The 18,261-nt window shown below is 41.0% G+C and overlaps 1 protein-coding gene across 8 annotated transcripts in view; it reads right to left on the bottom strand.

Moving 5' to 3' along the window:
- Positions 1-18,261, bottom strand: part of KAT2B (lysine acetyltransferase 2B) — a 101,915-nt gene that overhangs the window by 20,085 nt on the left and 63,569 nt on the right. For 7 of the 8 annotated variants that reach the window (XR_004383082.1, XM_032860945.1, XM_032860941.1 and 4 more), the window contains exons 7-11: positions 13,765-13,871; positions 9,723-9,848; positions 7,250-7,395; positions 3,974-4,182; positions 2,805-2,931 (exon numbers count right to left, since the gene is read on the bottom strand). Coding sequence is in view for 7 of the 8 variants with exons in the window: in XM_032860945.1 (XP_032716836.1) it covers positions 2,805-2,931; positions 3,974-4,182; positions 7,250-7,395; positions 9,723-9,848; positions 13,765-13,871 (715 nt within the window). In the remaining variant the exon portion in view is untranslated. The remainder of the gene's footprint in view (positions 1-2,804; positions 2,932-3,973; positions 4,183-7,249; positions 7,396-9,722; positions 9,849-13,764; positions 13,872-18,261) is intronic. The other variant, XM_032860940.1, reaches the window with a different exon arrangement.

Here is an 18,261-nt window from a genome sequence, read left to right as displayed (position 1 = left end):
CCTGATCCTAAGATCTGAAGTCAAGAGTCAGACCCTCAAACGACTGAGCTACCCAGACACCCCTTGTGGGCCTTTAACTACCACCAAAGGAGTTTTTTTCTAAATCCATCAAGCAATTTGTGTTTATTTAAATATTTAAATAAAATAATTTAAATATTTAAATAAAATAAAAAATTAAATAAAAATTTATTATGATATTGGGGCACCTGGATGTCTTAGTTAAGTGTCTAACTTCGGCTCAGGTTGGACTCCCCTCTCTGTGGGGAAGTCTGTTTGTCCCTCTCCCTCTGCCCCTCCTCCTCCCCCTGCTGATGCTGTCTCTCAGATAAATAAAATCTTTAAAAAAAAATGATATATAAATATTAGCTATGTAACTTTAAATCTGCACGATTTCAAATCCAAATAGTTCTTAGATGACAAGATAATTCTAAAACCAGGTGATGAGCTTTTCACGCAAATTTGGAAATGTCATCTTGTGTGTGCTTTGAGCAAGATAAATTCACATACAAATCTTATTTAAAGCATTCACAGGAATTTATATGTAAGCCTGCTTCTCTAAAATGAGTGAATACAAATTTCAAAGTATCACTTAGCCAAGATTTTTAACATAGTAAATAAAAATCTTTAAAACCTCCACTTACAAAACTTGAGTTATTTTTCCAAATAGGTGCCACCAGCACTGCCTTTCATAACTTACCCATTCCAATCAATTGTGAAAGATTAACGTTCATTTTCTAGAAGAGACTAATCTTCATTTTCTAGAACTAGTTTCTAATCATTTACAAAACGTGGCTTTTTTTTCTAGTTCTTCCTACTGAGTTTGTAATGTTTGGACACCTTCCTGCAAGTCTTTAGAAAATCACATGGTTTGGGAAAAAAATAAATTGCCCTTCTGGGAAGTAATAAGACAAAGCATCCAATTCATATTAAATACCTTTAGTTTCCCTCTGGTATCCCTAAAAGTGTCCAAGTCAACCTTAATCAACCTCTCCAAACAAGGTGCTTGGTTGGTGTAGCTTTCTCTAAAAACAAAAATTTTGTAATCTTTTTCTGAAATTATAAACCAAGGACATATGTGCCAGCAATCTTTCCCTATGAAAAAAGCCAAACAAATTTTCCTTCTAAGTAAGTTTCTGAACTCTGGATACTTGAATTGTTTCTCACTTTGACTAGGGAAAAAATTTCTTAAAGTGATAAGCATAGCAACAGCACCATCTAAAGACACACTGTCAGAATTTCTTGCAAAAGCGCCAGACACAGGTTTCAGGCAAACCTGGGCCCTCACCCTCCCCGGTCAGAATGACAGATGTATGACTGATGCGTTTTGTTTATCCTTTGATGCTTAGCACTCTGAGTCAAAGACAAAAAGGCCCACTTGTGCTTTGTGAGAAGAAATCACAGCAGCTCTAACAGGCTGGGTGGAACAAAGCTCTTAATGAAAACAAAAGTACCCATAGCACTGGCTTCAGCCCTCAAGCAGAGAAGGATTCCTTCCAGTGACTTCCTGTCGGTTTTTATAAATGGCACTGCTTCTTTGCAGCTGGAGAAAACAACCTTGTCCCTAGGCCTGCACTGCCCAATACAGGAGCGCTGGTCACATGTGCCCAGTGGGCACCGGAAATATGGCTGGTCCAGACTGAGATGTGCTGCAGTGTAAAACACACCCTACATTCGGGGACTGAATACAAAACAATATAAAATGTCTCATCAGTAATTCTTTGTGCCATGAGTACCTGCCGGTGCAGGGACACCTCTCAGGGTATGGTGGGTAAAATAAAATATGTTTTCAAAATTAACTTTGTCTGTTTCCCTTTTTTTTTTTTTTTAATGTGGTTACTAGAAAACTTAAAATTACATGCATGGCTCACATTTGCATGTCGCATTTTATTTCATTAGGTTAACAGTGCCTTAGACTTTCCAGTCACTTTTCTCAGCAACTGCCTAACCCTGAGCTACTTATCTTTCCACCATTTGCCCTAGTTCTGCATGACCCTCTTTAGGGTTCCTAAAATACCAAACGAATAATAGTTTAAAGACACTTTTCCTGGTTCTGTTTTCCTAAGGGCAGCAGCAGAGCAGGACACAACAGACACTACATCAGAGGTCTTTCTGCAGACAGACAGTCTACACTTTATTCCAGTTCCAACACAACACCAGCTGCAGTTTCAGTGAAACAGCGTAACTCGTGGGGATAAGGGACCAGTGACAAGGACACTTGGGAGGGTCAATTAGACACACACACACACCAAAGAAACCCCACATTCCAAACCCTGCAGGAATACTTCTAAAACTGAGTCATAAATTTATTCAAATTTTCCATGACTTCCTTTACAGAATTTCTTTAGCCCTTGACCACCTTTAGGGACAAAGCCATAAGACTTCTTTCTTGAGTGTAATAACCCACATCTCACCATATCCTTTCTGGTGGTTCAGTGTCACCGGCTGTGTATGTGCATGTGTGAGCACGTGTAAGCTAACAACGAGCAGGGAGATTTATCTTCAAACCTCCCCTCACTTGCAATACACTATACTTCAGTTGCACTTGGGGCTGTGTGGGGTCCTTGTACCTTGCCCCAGGTCCCAACAAAGCCCTGGTAGAACCTGACCTGCTGGGATGTGGAACATTTGCTCTCTTCACACACATGCACAGACATTTGCAGCAAGAGAACTCTTCTCAGGAAGTCCTGAATCCACTTCGAGCCTTCTATGGACGTGGCACAGACAGACAGACCTGCCTAAACTCTGCAGCTTTAGTGAGAAGCACCATATTCTGCTTTTCTTCTAACACCTTGGGTCCCCCTTACCTTGACTTGCTCATTTGAGGTTACAGCACAGAAAACAATCTCTGTGAATCCTTGCGATGGGAACATGCGGAAACAGATACCACCAATAACACGGCCATCTTTAATTAGGGCAAGGGTTTTGTGTTTCCTGAAAGAGTAAGATTATGGCAAAGTTTTACCTATTTTGGTTATACAAAAGTACTTTTGGGGGGTTCCTTATTAATCAAACAGGAAAGGAAAGAGAGTGTTTTTCTTGAGTTTCTATGGAACCTTCCCTTATCTACACACTATCTAGGTAGAACCCTACTAATGTGCACTTTTTAGAGCAAGTTCACGGGCACAAGACTTCATTCATCAGGGCTTCCATCACAACAAAATGCCGGCCACCTAAGAAGGGTCTGAGGTTTATAAATAAAGAATAAGCTATGTGTGGAGGTGCTGACTTGTACTGGAATGGTGGTATGCTCAATGCCAAGGGACCCGCAGTGCAGGTTTGGAGGGAAAGCACTAACTCATGGACAAATGCAGGACATGTTTCTGAAGGGTTACTCTGATTCAAAAATATTACAGAAATATTACAGAAGAGAATACAAAATCCTCACATACAATTTACCAAACCCTGAATTATAGAATCCTGTCAGAACTTCTGTCTCAGGTGTCACTGAATTGTCACATTAAGAGATCACATTCCATATAGGCTGCTAGGCTATGTATGTTAAAGTACATTCAATTAGAGAACTTTAGGTTTTCTGTTATTTGGGTTTTATTTAAAGCAATGGATTTTCAAATGTACCTATCTGATAGCCCAATAATTTTCCCTAAATTAAGACCCAGCAACAGCAGTACAGACTTAAAATACCAAATTCAAGACTGTTTTGAGTATGGCAAAGTAGGACATCTACTTTGGTGCTTGTATTTCTTCACTGCTATAATGAATGAACCATAGGACAGTCACCAGCAACTTAAAATACAGAGTTTCATTTTATTAACAAAGAAATGTATGAATTGCTGAAAAATTCATCTGACTGCTTTTAGTCGTGGCAATTACCTTGATGTGGCTCTGTATTCCCCAGCGTGACAAGAGGCAGCAGGATTCGGAAGCTGACCCTGGCTTACTTCCACTATCTGAGTGGTTCCCCCTTCATTTAAAAAGTAAATAAGAAAGAAAGAAAGAGCCAAGTCCCACTTACGGGTCAAAGACAAGCCGTGTGATGTACTCTTTTGGCATCCGGGGCAGCTGGTGTGAGAACACGTTCTGGAGACCGACCAGCCACATTAGAATCTTCTTGTTGGGTTTCTGGTTCAGGGAATTGCCGACCACATGAAATTCAATCACGCCCCTGCGCTCTTCCAGCCTTGCTGCCTCGTCCCTAGCTGAATGTGCTGACAGTAAATTGGTCTGCGGGAGACGGGAAAAATTAGACACAACTCCTTTCTTAAGACAATGCGGACGGGACACCTCCATGCTTCTCTGATTTGTTCTAATAAGATACACATTTGTGAATTTTCAGGGACCCAAACAACATACACAAGGTATAAAACTGAAAGGGAAACGGGAGATAAAGCATTTTGAGAGATTAGAGTATCATGTGTATACATGGATATCTGGCATGGCTTAGGAGCCATCAAACTTTCCTGTAAAGGGCCATATAGTAAATATAAGGTCTCTGTGGCAACTAATCAACCCTGCTGTAGTGTGAAAGCAGACATAGACATATATCAGTGAATGGTGGCCGGGGAGGGGGTTGCCTGAGTGGTTCAGTTGGTTAGGTGTCAAACTCTTGATTTGGGCTGTAAGATCGAGACCTGCAGAGGACTCCACACTCAGCAGGGAGTCAGCTTGGGGATTCTCTCCCTCTGCTCCTCCCCCCTACTTGTGTACCTTCTCTCTCTCTCATGAATAAATGAATGAATGAATAAATAAATAAGTGTAGTAGGGCTCCAATAAAACATTTAAAAGGGGGAAGGGGTAGAGTGCCTGGGTGGCTCAGTTGGTAACACAACTGCCCTTGGCTCAGGTCATGATCCTGGAGTCCTGGGATGGAGTCCCACATCAGTCTTCCTGCTCGGCAAGGGGTCTGCTTCTCCCTCTGACCCTCCCCCCTCTGACCCTCCCCGGTCTCATGCTCTCTCATTCTCTCTCTCTCAAATAAATAAATAAAATCTTTTTTAACAAGGGGGGGGGGCAGGGGTTGAGCAGACCAGATTTGTCCTGTGTACGAACTCCTGGTTTGAGGAATCCCACCTGGCTAAGCTTTACGGGACCCTCAGGGTAACTGAGTTGCAAAATTCCCATCACAGTCCCAACAGTGGCAGTCACATTTATGGTGTTAGCACCTCTTTTTGGAGGACAGTGTCCTGTCTGAGGGTATCTGCCGTCCCACTCTCAGCCGCAACTGGCAGCACAACCTTGTGCCAGCACCTTATTCTCCTGCTCTATTTAATCCACCCAGGGGTGTGCAGGTACATGTTCAACAGTCCCCCAGGGAAGAAAAGCCCCAAATGGGAGCACTTGTTCATCCCACTGGTCTACACTGGCTGCCCAGGTGACCAGGGCAACTGTAGTCAATTTCAAGCTACCAACATATTTAACACCCAGCTCACAAAATTCTTGAAAATTTAACAACTGCCTGTGTAAGCCTCTACAAGCCAACCTCATTACACTATCAAATCTACCCAACAAATTTTGAAATGTGTGCTGACATCCATACTTCACAGCTGAAAAACCTGAACTAAACTAACTTGTGAAGTTACTAAACCCTTGAGAGACAAGCCCACAAAAGGTCTACAGTCTTAGACACCAGGACTGGATATCTACCAGGAAATGTGAGGAATAATCTTACAAAGAGGTCTTTCTCTTAAAACATTCTATTCTAGTTCTCTAACTTATCCTCAATACCATAAAATAAGTATCTCAGAAGCATGACAAATTAAAAACTGATGTAGCAGAGCCACACTAAAAAGTTTTTAAAAGATACTTTACCAAATAATCTCCAAGCCAGTTCTTTACTTCCTGGAAGCTGTCAGATATGTCTGTTTTCTTTTTTTTAAAGTAGGCTCCAAGCCCAGTGTGGAGCCCAACACAGGGCTTGAACCCATGACCCTGGATCAAGAGTCAAGCGCTTAACTGACTGAACCACCCAGGAGCCCCAGAAATGTCTTAAACTGCCTTGGATGCAATGCAATAAAGGAGCTTTTACCAAAACTGCTTTACTTGAATCCAACCACGAGTAAACAGACAAATCCAAAGGGGTGCTTACATAAAACTAGTGAGCAGGACTCTTTTAACAATGGCACTGCCATTAAAAAAAAAAAAAAAGAAAAAAAAAAAAGGACTGGGTAGCTGTCCTAGATTAAGGGAGACTGAAGAGATGAAGAGAAAGAACCTAAATGCAATTCATGATCCCTGCCTGATCCTTCAACAAGAGGAACAAATGTTCTAAGGACATAATATGGTCAACAGTGGGGATTCAGATATGGGCTCTCTATACATTAGGCCAGGGGTCAGCAAACTTTCTTATAATGGGGCCAGATACAAGTATTTTAGGCTTTGCAGGTCATACATCACCTGTCTTAATTATTCAAATCTGCTCTTGTAGTGCAAGGAAGACATAAATAATGTTTCAATAATATTTTATTTACAAAAACAGCCAGTGGGCCAGATTTGGCTGTAGTTTGCAAATCCATGCATTAGAAAATATAACCTAGCTAAATTTTCTGATAGTGGTAACTACATGGTTACCTGGTACTACATGGTTACATGGTAATGTAAAAGAGTAGTCTTCATCTTAAGAAACAGGAAAATATAGAGGTGAAATGTTATGACATCTATACTGAATTCTGAAATGGTTCCAAATGGTTCATAGGAGAGAAAGACAGAGGTAATACAAATGCAACATGTTAACAGCCGGTGAATCTAAATAAAGAAACTATGGATCTCAGGGATGCCTGGGTGGCTCAGTCAGTTAAGCGCTGCCTTCGGCTCATATCATGATCTCAGGGTCCTAGGATCAAGCCCAGCATCAGGCTCCCTGCTCAGTGGGAAGCCTGCCTCTCCCTCTCCCCCCCACAACTTGTGCTCTCTGTCATCTCTGTCTCTCTAATAAATAAATAAAATCTTAAACAAAACAAAACAAAACAAAAAAAAAACAAAAACCATGGTTCTTTATCATGGAATGTTTCTAACATTTATGAGGATTTAAATATTTCAAGATTAAGACATTAGGGAGGTGGGAGTGCCTTCAACTGTGTGGTATGATTAGTATGTTTCTCTGTAATGTGATATTTATCAAGGGAATCACCTCTCCACCAGCTTGTCTTGCCCTCCACACCATGAACAGCTGGTTAAACGCAAACCAGGATAGCGTAACACGCTCTCTCTCAATGATACCACCCCCGTTTCCAAGAGCTGGAGTGGCCAGGAAAACAAAAAGGGTCTACCAGGTGGCTGCGCTGCTCTTGTTTACCCTGCTGACCTCTGGTCCAAGCATTGCTGCAGGGTCTGTGATGGTAGACATGACCTCATCGATTAATTCCATTGGAATATCCCCCATAACTCGGGGTTTCTTGGCCTCCTCCAAGGCATGAGAGTCATTCATTTTCCTCTTTTCTCCTGTGATGATCAAAATAAAAGGGCAAACAATGGATGATCTTAAACACAAAGCAGGTAATACATGCCCACTAATCTAACTAACTTTCTGTGAACACTGATGGGCATGGAAGTCACTCTCCATTTACCCAAGGAAGGGGCAACAGCGGAAGATGGGAAAGAAAAAGGAGGAGGTCACAGTAACTGCCAACCACAGATCCATTCTGAGTATTTTCTATGATAATTTTTTTTATTTGCTGTATGAGTTATGAAGGCATGTATTTGCTCATATGCAAATGCAAGGGTGATTTCAATTATCATGATTACTAATCTCTACATTTAGTCCCTTTGTGGTCAAAGAACATGGTCCATATGGTAACAAAACACCAAAAATTTTTGAATCTTACTTGAGAATGTAAAATACTACCAATTATTTGTAAATGTGTTGTGTCTTCTTGAAAATAGTGTGATTTTCTGACTTTTAGCAATAATGATCTCTGTACATCCATCAGATTAAGCTTACTAATTATGTTTTCAGGGCGTCTATATCCTTAATGATAGCTGTGTCTGCTTGAACTATGAATTATTCGGAGATGTTGCTTTGAGCCTTCAACTATTTGTGGATGAGGTTATTTCTCTTTGTGGTTAATTCTCTCATGTATGTATGTATGTATGTATACGTGTGTGTATGAATAGTATGTGTATATTATGTATACGTGTATATTGTATGTGTATATATGTGTATATTATGTATACATCTATACCTATCTGAAATATACAAATGTTTTATCTTGCTAGTGAATTTAGTTTTTTCAATATAAAATAACCCTCTTTATCTCTCACAATGCTTTTTTTGCCATAAAATGATACCTCACAAATGAGCAGGGCCATTCTCAACTTGTCACATGCTGGGAAAGGCCATGAAAAGACAAAGAAAATTTTCCTCCTTAGATTATGTGGTGATTTTTTGTCCTTTCTACTATCATGCTTGCCCCCCCACCGCCATCATAATATGGATTTATTTTTATAATTAAAAATTTTAAAATGTTTTAGATGTTCAAATCTAATTATTCCCCATGTCTGAATCCCACTAAGTACATTTCCACAGAGCATTCTCACCATCTTTAGTTAACAGAACAAGGTAAAGTACCTTATCTATAAGAGAAGCTTTCAAAAACATTATGTCACTTACTAAATGGCTTTTGTTGAGTTCTTGTTTTGTAACTTTTTTAGTTGTTATTAAAGGTAAATGAGAATATTTTCAGTCATCTGACCAAGAAGCTTTCAAGTTCCATGATTCCCCAAGAGTAATGCTATGAAATACTTATTTTGTAGCTGAGGTTTATAAGTAGTATGCCTCAGAATTGATACACTGCTAATAGAGTTATGGTAAGAAAGTATCTGAGGCTATATCCCAGCTTACCGGCAAAGAGTTTTGGGACTGATTAGTGATGCCTCGCTCGGAAGTGAGAGAGAGTAAACAGTGTCACATACACTAAATATGTGGTCCCACATTTAAATTTTTCTTCTTTCCCTCTCTTATGCCACTTCTTTAATGTCAAACTTTGGTCATACCCAAGATTTGTTCAATGTCAAGTCTGTGGACAGAAATGCAACCTTCAAAACATTCTGTGACTGTGAAATGTGTGCAGGATTAGGAGATATTTTTTGCCCACATGACTGATTATATTAGTGGCCAAATTCTTTGCATCCTGGTATCCACACTCTGCCATATGACTTTGCAGTTCTCCCTACAAAAGAAGCAGAGCACATTTCTCCACCCCTTGACTCTGAGTTTGACCATGTAATGGCCTTAGATGACAAAATAAGGCAGAAGTGATGCAATACCAGTTCTGAGCCTAGGCTTCAAGAAACTGTATGTATTTCTACTTGTTCTCTGGTGCTTCTGGCCTCTTCAGAAGGACATATTCTGCCCCAAGAAAAAGAAAAGCAGCCCAGGGAGCCCAGGAGGAGGATGAGAAGTATGTGGAACGGAGAAGTTCCAGCTTAAGTGTTCTAGCCAAGCCCAGAACAGAGCTCCCGGTCAACAGGGAGACTCACGAGCAAGCCTAGTAAAGACTGAACGAGGTTGGCTGAGATCAGCCACCTTCCAGCAAACACACAGAATGAGTGAGCTACGATAATAAATGACTACAGTTTGAAGTCTCTGCACTTTGGGTTCCTCTGTTGCATAGCAATAACTAACCAGTATAGCTCAACGTGATTTCCAGCCATTGAAATCCTGGACATGCACAATTTGTAGTTGGTCTAACTCTACCTATGGCACTCCCCAGATAACAGAACTTCTACAGCAAATCATAGCCTCTTCTTATGCCCGGTTAAGAGCTTACCTGGGTTTGCCTCAAGCCCAGAAGAGCCTTTGCAGGAAGGACTGGTGCTCCCTCCATTAGGTTGCTCAAGAGAAGATGAGTTTGAATTATATGAAATGGTCCCAGCTACAGGAGGTGGACTGATGACTGGCCCCAAAAAGAAAAAAAGGTATTAGATGACTCCTTTCTTAGGCAATAAGGAACCAAGTGCACATGCAACCATCCCATTCCGTCCTAACACCACAACAAAGTCATCTTCAAAATAAAAGCCATGGAGGGGTACCTGGCTGGCTCAGGGGATGGAGCATACAACTCTTGATTTTAGGGTTGTAAGTTCAAGCCCCACACTGGGTGTAGAGAAGACTTAAAAATAAAATCTTTAAAAGTTAATTCATTGATTAAAATAAAATAAAATAAAATAGCCTTGGGGCCAATGTGAGGATATAATACAGCAAGTAACAGATTATAGCCCATTGGATAGAGCAAGGAGATCTGAGTCCATATTGAAAAAAAAAATAAAAGAATAAATAAATAAATAAATAAACAAGTGGGCAAGAAGGTAAAAGTCTTCCTCAAAGGAGAACATCAATAAATAAAAAGGAAGGAATGATGGATGTTAAGGAGGGAAAAACAAAACAAAACAAAAACCATTTGGCGCCAGCATATAATATTATTGATTCAGGTTAGAATCATCCGTGCAGGCTAAACCTTGGGAGTATAATTTTCATGAAGACAGGATAATTTCAAAGTATCTCTCCACAAAAAACACTTTATTGCCAAAGGAAAAATGGTTAACACTACAGCAGAGAAACCATGAAAAGACCACCGTCACCAAGTGATCAAGCTTATCCCCACAACAAGGAAAAAGGCCAACATCAGGTGCCTCATGAAGCGGCACAAAAATTGCTATAAACCACATGACTGAGATAAGAGGCACAATGGAAAGCAGTCTACAGATTAGATAATAATATTGCATCAAGCTTAAATTCCTTACTTTGATAACTGTGCTGTTGTGAAGTAAGAGAATGTCCTTGTTCTTGGGAGATACCCACTGAGCTCAGTAAAGGGGCATGATGTTTGCAACTTTCCAACAGTTTAGGAAAAAAAAAAAAAGAGGAGAAGATAAAGCAAATATGGCCAAATGTTAATAAGTAGTGAATCTGGGGAAAGGAGATGCAATATACAAGATTTCTTTGTCCTACTCTTGCAACTTTTCTGTAAGTTGGGAGTGTTTACAAATAAAAAACTTCTCCATTTTGTTTTGTTTTATAAAGCCATTGTAGGAAATAGGACGTTGCTTTGCGAGTGTGCTGCTGATCTGTAGCTAATGGGGTGAGAGCAGATGAAGGACATAGACCTTCTCAGTGGCACTGGTCTCATACAGGACAGAGTAAGGCAGGGCAGCTGGGTGCCCACAGAGAGTGTTCAACTAAGTTTCAATGCAGCCACCATTCAGCCCCCAGAGAATGTTCTGAACAGCCAATAAAGTGATGGAGGCCATGAATGGAGCAACAGAGACAGCATTCCATAGCGCTCAGAATACACTTAAGTGCCAGGCTATGTGGCTTCACTTCCAGGATACAGGCCTTCTGAATCTCAAAGTGCGCTGGAGGGATTCCACACAAAGAGGAACTCCGGTGACTCTGAAGTCATCTGAGTATCTGAGTATCTTGCAAAACTTCAGAGCCATCATTACAAATGTCATTTATCACAGCTGCAGAGACGTGCAGACATGCCAATTAAGTAGATGATTACACTCTTCCTTCCCCCCAGAGAACACACTGCAATTACAGAAGAACAGGAAAAGGCAGCCTGCTTCTGACAGCTTTGGGTAGAATTAAAGAGGACAATACAGCTCAACTGGGTTACAACCTTCGTCACAGAATAAATGTGGAATCCCGAGAGTCAAGAGACAACGTCCACCTTCTCCATCCTGTGCTACAGCACAGAATGTGCTGGAAGCCAAACAGACTGGGAAGCACTTTGAGCAGGCAAGGGTCAAGGGGAGTTTTCAGACAGGGAGAGGAATCCTCTTGGTAAGAGCCTCCAGAAAAGAACAAAGCCGACCCTGCTGTCAACTTCAGTTGTCAGCTTTGCTGTCCCCTGCCCGAAGGAAGACACTGTGTTCTTCACAGGTTCCTCCCACAAGCATTTGCCTGCACGTCTGCAGCACATGCCAGAGCAGTACCGCGGGCTGGTGGCTAGAGTCCAGCTCTTCACGAAAGGAAGCAATTAAGGAATCCCACAGCTCTGCCTGTGGGCCCACCTGGTGCTCTTCTCACAGCTTCTATTTCTCATCTACATAAAGGGGATAATAATACCCACCTCTCAGGGTTTGTGCTAAGGCTTTCATATGAAGCAAACTTCATAGGGAAGCACTTAACGGAAGTATGTTGTTATTATTATTGTGGAAAATGGTCTCTCACCACCCAAGAGTCAAACTCAGAGGAGACAAGGCTTATAGAAAAACAGGGTTAGGATAGCAGGAGTTAAGTGCTGTATGACAGAGCAGTTCTCAAATACTGCTGCATATCAGAATCACCTGGGGAGCTTTTAAAAGGCTCAATGTCTAGGCAAAACCAATTATATCACTCTCTCGGGAAAAGCCTCAGCAATCAGTATTATTTTAAATCATCACGAGTGACGCCACGGGGCAGCCAAGTTAAGAGAACCAAAGATAAGATATATTCAAGGTTCTGTGAAAGTTTGGAAGAGTATGGAAGGCACGGGAAGAGTAAGGAAAGGGTTTGTGGGAGAGATGTCATTTGAAAACCAGATGAGATCAAGATAAAGTGAACAGCGCAGGGACAAAGAGCGCAATGCAGGGGATATCCCCAGCCACACAGAGAACACGTCCTGACCCTGCTAAAAACGCAAGCCTCTAAAAACGAGAATTCAAACAAAAAGGATCTGATCCGAGCCAAACTACCTCATTCCCTAAGTACTCTGCTTGGTAGGGATTTAATTATATCTGCATCCAAACTTGGGCTCTAGATGAAAAAAAATATTTTTTTAATCACCTTCTCAAATGTATTACGTGGAGTGAAAGAAGAAGTCAGACTCAGAAAATGGTGTACCATACGATTCCATTCATACGACATTCTAGAAAAGGCAGACTCCAGGATCAAGAGCAAGACCAGTGGTTGCCAAGGCTGGAGGCAGGGCAATGAACGGATGACGGAGGGTTACAAAGGAGTTTTCTGGGGTGAGGCCACTGTTTTGTATTTTGATGGCACTGGTGGTTATACTGTATAACTGGTGGTTATACAGTGTGTGTTTGTCAGAATTCACAGAACCATGTACTCAGGAAGGTGACTTTGTAAATTTTTTTTTTTTTTTTTGCTGGAGGCAAAAATACTACACACTGAGCTAGATACACTAAAAACTGACATCGAAATTCTGCAGTCTCCTTCCCTGTGGCCACATACAAATGACTGCTTTGGCCTCTCTTGCTAAACTTCTCCAGAGTCTTCCTAGTGTCAAAGGCCACAATTCAGATCCTCTCTCTGGGATTGGTGTGACTCCAGAAGTCTCATGTCTCTTCTTTTGTCAAAAAATACCAGCCAATGCCACTCAATGCAATGCCAAGGGTGCTCTGGCCCCACTGGGAAGCATCTCATGACCTGAGACTCAAGACTGCTCCTCTCCACTCACCTCCCTACCTTGATCCATGAGAGTAACTTGATGCACCACCCACCAGACACCACGGATTCACAAAGCAGACCAAGACTGGATTCCCAGGCATATCTGGCCATGGACAGAGACCTTATGTGTCTTTAAAAAGAGCCAGCATTTGACTATACAGTGGAGCTGTGTGATATTTTACACCTCTTATAAAATTATAATGCGCAAGCTAAGCAAACCCACTAGTACAAGGAGGAGTTGGTTTTAACTGATTTGCACCTGCGCTCATTAACAGAGATGCAGATGCAAGATTTGCCACAGTGTTACTTTTTTGCTGGCTCTGTTCTTCAATGTTTTGACGAAAAACGCAAATAAATGCAGAGTGAGCTGTGACTAACACTTCCCGATTGTTCTCGAATTTATGCAAAAAGAAATTTACCTGTTTGGATTCCTAGCTGGCTGGTTCTGGAAGAGGCTGAGAGAAAATCCTGATCCCAGATAGGAGAGTTTTGACTATAAACTTCTTCTTCTAACATGGACAGGAACCTAGGCACCAAGAGTAAAAGCAACAGTAAAATAAAAAACTAATGCACTACCAGAGGGAGAAAAGCCCTAAACATCTATGGCAAGCACCCCAACATCAGCATCTCACTTTCAACTCAGAAAGACGCTCATGAATGATGACTCGGATGATGATCTGTGGGTGGCTCCAGGATATTCAAATTTAAAAAATGCATTTCTACAAATTTATTCTCTTCTGATTCTGCATGGTTTGACATGATAGACTGCACAGTGTTCTATCAGTAGGAATGCACTGCACTGAGTACTCCTCTCCTCAGAGCAAGATTTCCATCATCTGGGACACCTGGGTGGCTCAGTGGGTTAAAGCCTCTGCCTTCGGCTCAGGTCATGACCCCAGGGTCCTGGGATGGAGCCCCACATCCGGTTCTCTGCTCGGCGGGGAGCCTGCTTCCTCCTCTCTCTCTGCCTGCCTCTCTGCCTACTTGTGATCTCTGTCAAATAAATAAATAAATCTTTAAAAAAAAAAATTTCCACCACCTATGTAGCTGTCATTACCACTGTCATTGTCCTTCCCAAAAGCTAACAGTTATCAAGTGCTTGCCATGTGCCTATACTCTTCTATGAACTTCTTATCAAATCCTCACATCAAACCAAAGAGCCACATATTTTATTTTTATTATCACACACGTATATAACTCTTACAAACACTGTTCTAAATGGTTGATGTATTATTAATTCAGGTAATCTTAACAAACCTATGACACAGAATCCATTATTATACCCATTTTACAGAAGAAAAAAACTTAAAGTACAGATATTAAATCACTGGCACAAAGTTCCACAATTAGTAAATTACAGGGCTAGGATCAGACTGTGGTTGATTACTATGTTATATTTTTTGTCAAGTTATAAACCAAATAGATCTGAAAGTTTGGGGACCCACAAAAATCACCTGGAGATCTTGTTAGAAATATAGATAACCAAACTCTACCTGGGCTTACTGAAAAAGAGTCCATAAGAACAGGCCTAGATAATTAAATTTTGATGAAGTACCTTAGACTTATGTACACAAAAATTAAAGAATTATGATTAAAATACCAACACAAGTCTACACATCTGGTACTGGAATACCTTTCTACAAGCCTCTTTTTAAGGCACATACATTCTAGTGGAGGAATTAAAAAAAAAAAAAAATGGCTAAGAGCCTGGGCTCTAGAATCCACTGGCCGAGCTCACCACTCAATTTCTGTGATCCTTGAAATTCTTAGCTTTCCTCTTTCTCAGATTCCACTTCCATAAAACAGAAATATCAACAGTAATTCCTGCAAAGGTTCACAGTAAGAAATAAGCTAATGTTCAACATAAAATGGTGCCTGACCCCCATGTAAGTGCTCCATTCATCCATTCAACAGATACTGGCTGGACGTCTACCCTGTGCCAGGCACTGTGTTAGGTGCTGTGAGGACTGAGTGAACATCTTGCCCTCATGAAGTTCACGCTGCAATGATGTAATAAAGGTTGAATATGATGAGTCCACTATCCTGTATCTGAAATTCTGAACCCCAAAAGCTCTTAAAAAAAGATCTTCCATGACCCATTTCATAACAATCTGATCTGAACATACATAAAACTATTTATAGTTTCTACGATTATGAGTAGATATGATTTAGAGGGACAGTCCCTATCCCTAGAACTGTGATATATAATATACGTGTCATGTTACCTCTACAAAATATTTTTAAATCTTGAATTCTGAAACACTAGTATCAAGGTTTTGGACAAGTGATCAAGGATCAGTATCATCATCATCATTATCTCTATCACTAAAAGTACCACAATTCTTCTCACCTATCAATGCCTGCACGATTTTAAATGATTTCAGGGGTGGGAGATGTTTGTTTGTTGAAGTGAAAATAGACGGGGAAAGGCCCGAGGGGTCTTCTTACTTGCTGCTCAGATTAAATCTCAGATTCAAGAACAAGGTACCATTTGAATGAGTACCTACCCGTACACGATAGTTTAATTCACGGTTTACAGAAACTGCATGAGTCACTTCTACTTCCAACCAAGCCACCATTATGCTACATGTTAAAACATTTTGGTATGTTTCTTACCAATCACAGAAAGACTGACAGCAGTAGGAGGTAAGAGCCTTACTGAGATCACATTGTGATCTTGCTGAGGAGAAAGAAAGTGCTTGAGGCCTTTTCTTCCCTTCCTATTTTACACAGCCCTCAAGATTTCCGCAACGGCCCTCATCACAGAAGTAAATTTCTTTTCCTTTTCTAGGCTCCTTCTCTAGCAGTAATTGTATGATCAGAACACTCTTTCACAAAGCCTTGCAGAGACTCACCAAGGAAGAATGCCATTACTAATTTAGGAAAAATATTCTATATATCTGTGTGTGTGTGTGTGTGTTTTATCCATATATACGTAAATATAGTTATTATAATAAAGAATAGTTTCATGCAATGACATGAGAGAGGGCTTACTTTGTGTATAGATACAATTCAAAACTGTACGTAGAATAAAAGAACAATCCATGGTGTAAAACAAAAATCTCTAAAAACACTAAAAGTAGTTCAGAGTGGTAGGGCTTTGGGAGGCATCTTTTGCTTCTTTGTTTTCTCTTAACCAAATTTTCATCAGCATGCACGTTTATTTATCACTTTTAGGGTAAAATATAGATGCTGAACCTTTCTAATAACAATCTTGTAAGTTGGTAGATGGGAAGAAAGGCACAAGTTTTGTTTTTGTTTATTTACATACTGATTTTTTAAAAGATTTATATAGTTGAGAAAGAGACACAGGAGCAAGTGCAAGGTGGGAGAGGGGCAGAGGGAGAAAGAGGAAAGCAGACTCCCCGCTGAGAGATACAGGACTAGATCCCACTACCCTGAGATCCTGACCTGAGCCAAAATCAAGAGGCAAATGCTTAACTGAATGAGCCACCCAAGTGCCCGAGGAAAGGCACAAGTTAAAGCCAAGCGGACGGAAGAAAGGGCCCATATGAAGAGGAGGAAGATGAGGATGTGAGCCCTGCAAATGCATGTGAGAATCACAGCGACCTCGGGGAGTGGCGTGCGGCCAGGCACAGCTCCTACCCTGAGCCGGCACCCAAGACTCCACCAGCACCTTAAGCTTCCATGTGCGTGATTCTGCTGCCAAGGCTAGAGGTATAAATCCCCATCAGCCTCCATGTTGTCATATTCAATGACGAGGGATTTAAAAGGAGAAGTGGGTGGTAGCTTTACCCTACCATTAGTAACAGAGAAGAGAAAAAAACCAGCACTGACTTTTTAACTCAATAGCATAAGCATGCCAGAACTATGGGATGAAGGAACATAACACACTATAATTAACAAATATCTGCAAGAAGCAAAATGAATTGCTTTGGGGGGGGGGAATCCTGTTACTTTGTAAGGTAATTAAAATTTCTCTTTAAGTACCATAAAAGATGGAGCAGGGGGGAGGGTCCTCTTTGTGCCTTGGCTTAGAGACACAGAATGACAACTATAAAAATATAAAATGCTGCTTATGTGGCAGATGTAATAGAGAAATAAGAAAATTGCTCTCGGGTGCCTGGGTGGCTCAGTTGGTTAAGTGTCTGCCTTCAGCTCAGGTCATGATCCTGGAGTCCTGGGATTGAGTCCAGCATCAGACTCCCTGCTCAGTGGGATGTTGCTTCTCCCTCTGATCCCCTCTCCTATCATGCTCTCGCTCGCTCGCTCTCTCTCTCTCTCTCAAATAAATAAATAAAATCTTTAAAAAAAAAAAAAAAGAAAAGAAAAGAAAACTGCTCTCAATCTTGAAGGAAAGCAGCTCAGACCAGTGAAAAGGCAGCTACTAGATACAAGAGCATGCGTAAGAGATCCTAACCCACTTAGGGGCAACACCCAAATGGCAGCTCCAGTACTTCTGAACCTTCTTCCCTGGAGAATACCAAAATGTTCCTGTCATGCCTCAGTCTCAGGAACCAGCTGCCTGAAGAAAACACTGAAACTCAGGATGCTAGGATTTATCTGCAAATATTGGGCGTTCAGCTAAAGCTCACTAGAACTACCCACGACATCTTCTACCCACAGTTTAGGATTTGTGTTAAACTGCAAAGGAATTTACAGTTAATTTCTAGCAAAAAAATATTTTTGTGGTTGTTTTGGACCTAACTTATTCTTAAAAATTAAAGCTATCTTTCCTGAGAAATAAACTGGGTAATCCAATTAACAGTAACTTAATCATAAAAATCTAGCTTCCCTACTAAAACAGGGCATCATCAGTACTTGGTTAAAGAATGTAATACATCCTCTTTTAAATGTTCTTCTCTGGGGTGCCTGGGTGGCTCAGTGGGTTAAGCCTCTGCCTTCAGCTCAGCTCATGATCTCAGGGTCCTGGGATCAATTACCACATCATGCTG

This window comes from Lontra canadensis, unplaced genomic scaffold (assembly GCF_010015895.1).
Source record: "Lontra canadensis isolate GAN:19392208 unplaced genomic scaffold, GSC_riverotter_1.0 scaffold20, whole genome shotgun sequence".
Lineage (NCBI taxonomy): Eukaryota > Metazoa > Chordata > Mammalia > Carnivora > Mustelidae > Lontra > Lontra canadensis.
The sequence above is the reverse complement of the archived record's forward strand: the minus strand, read 5'-3'. Positions and strand labels throughout refer to the sequence as shown.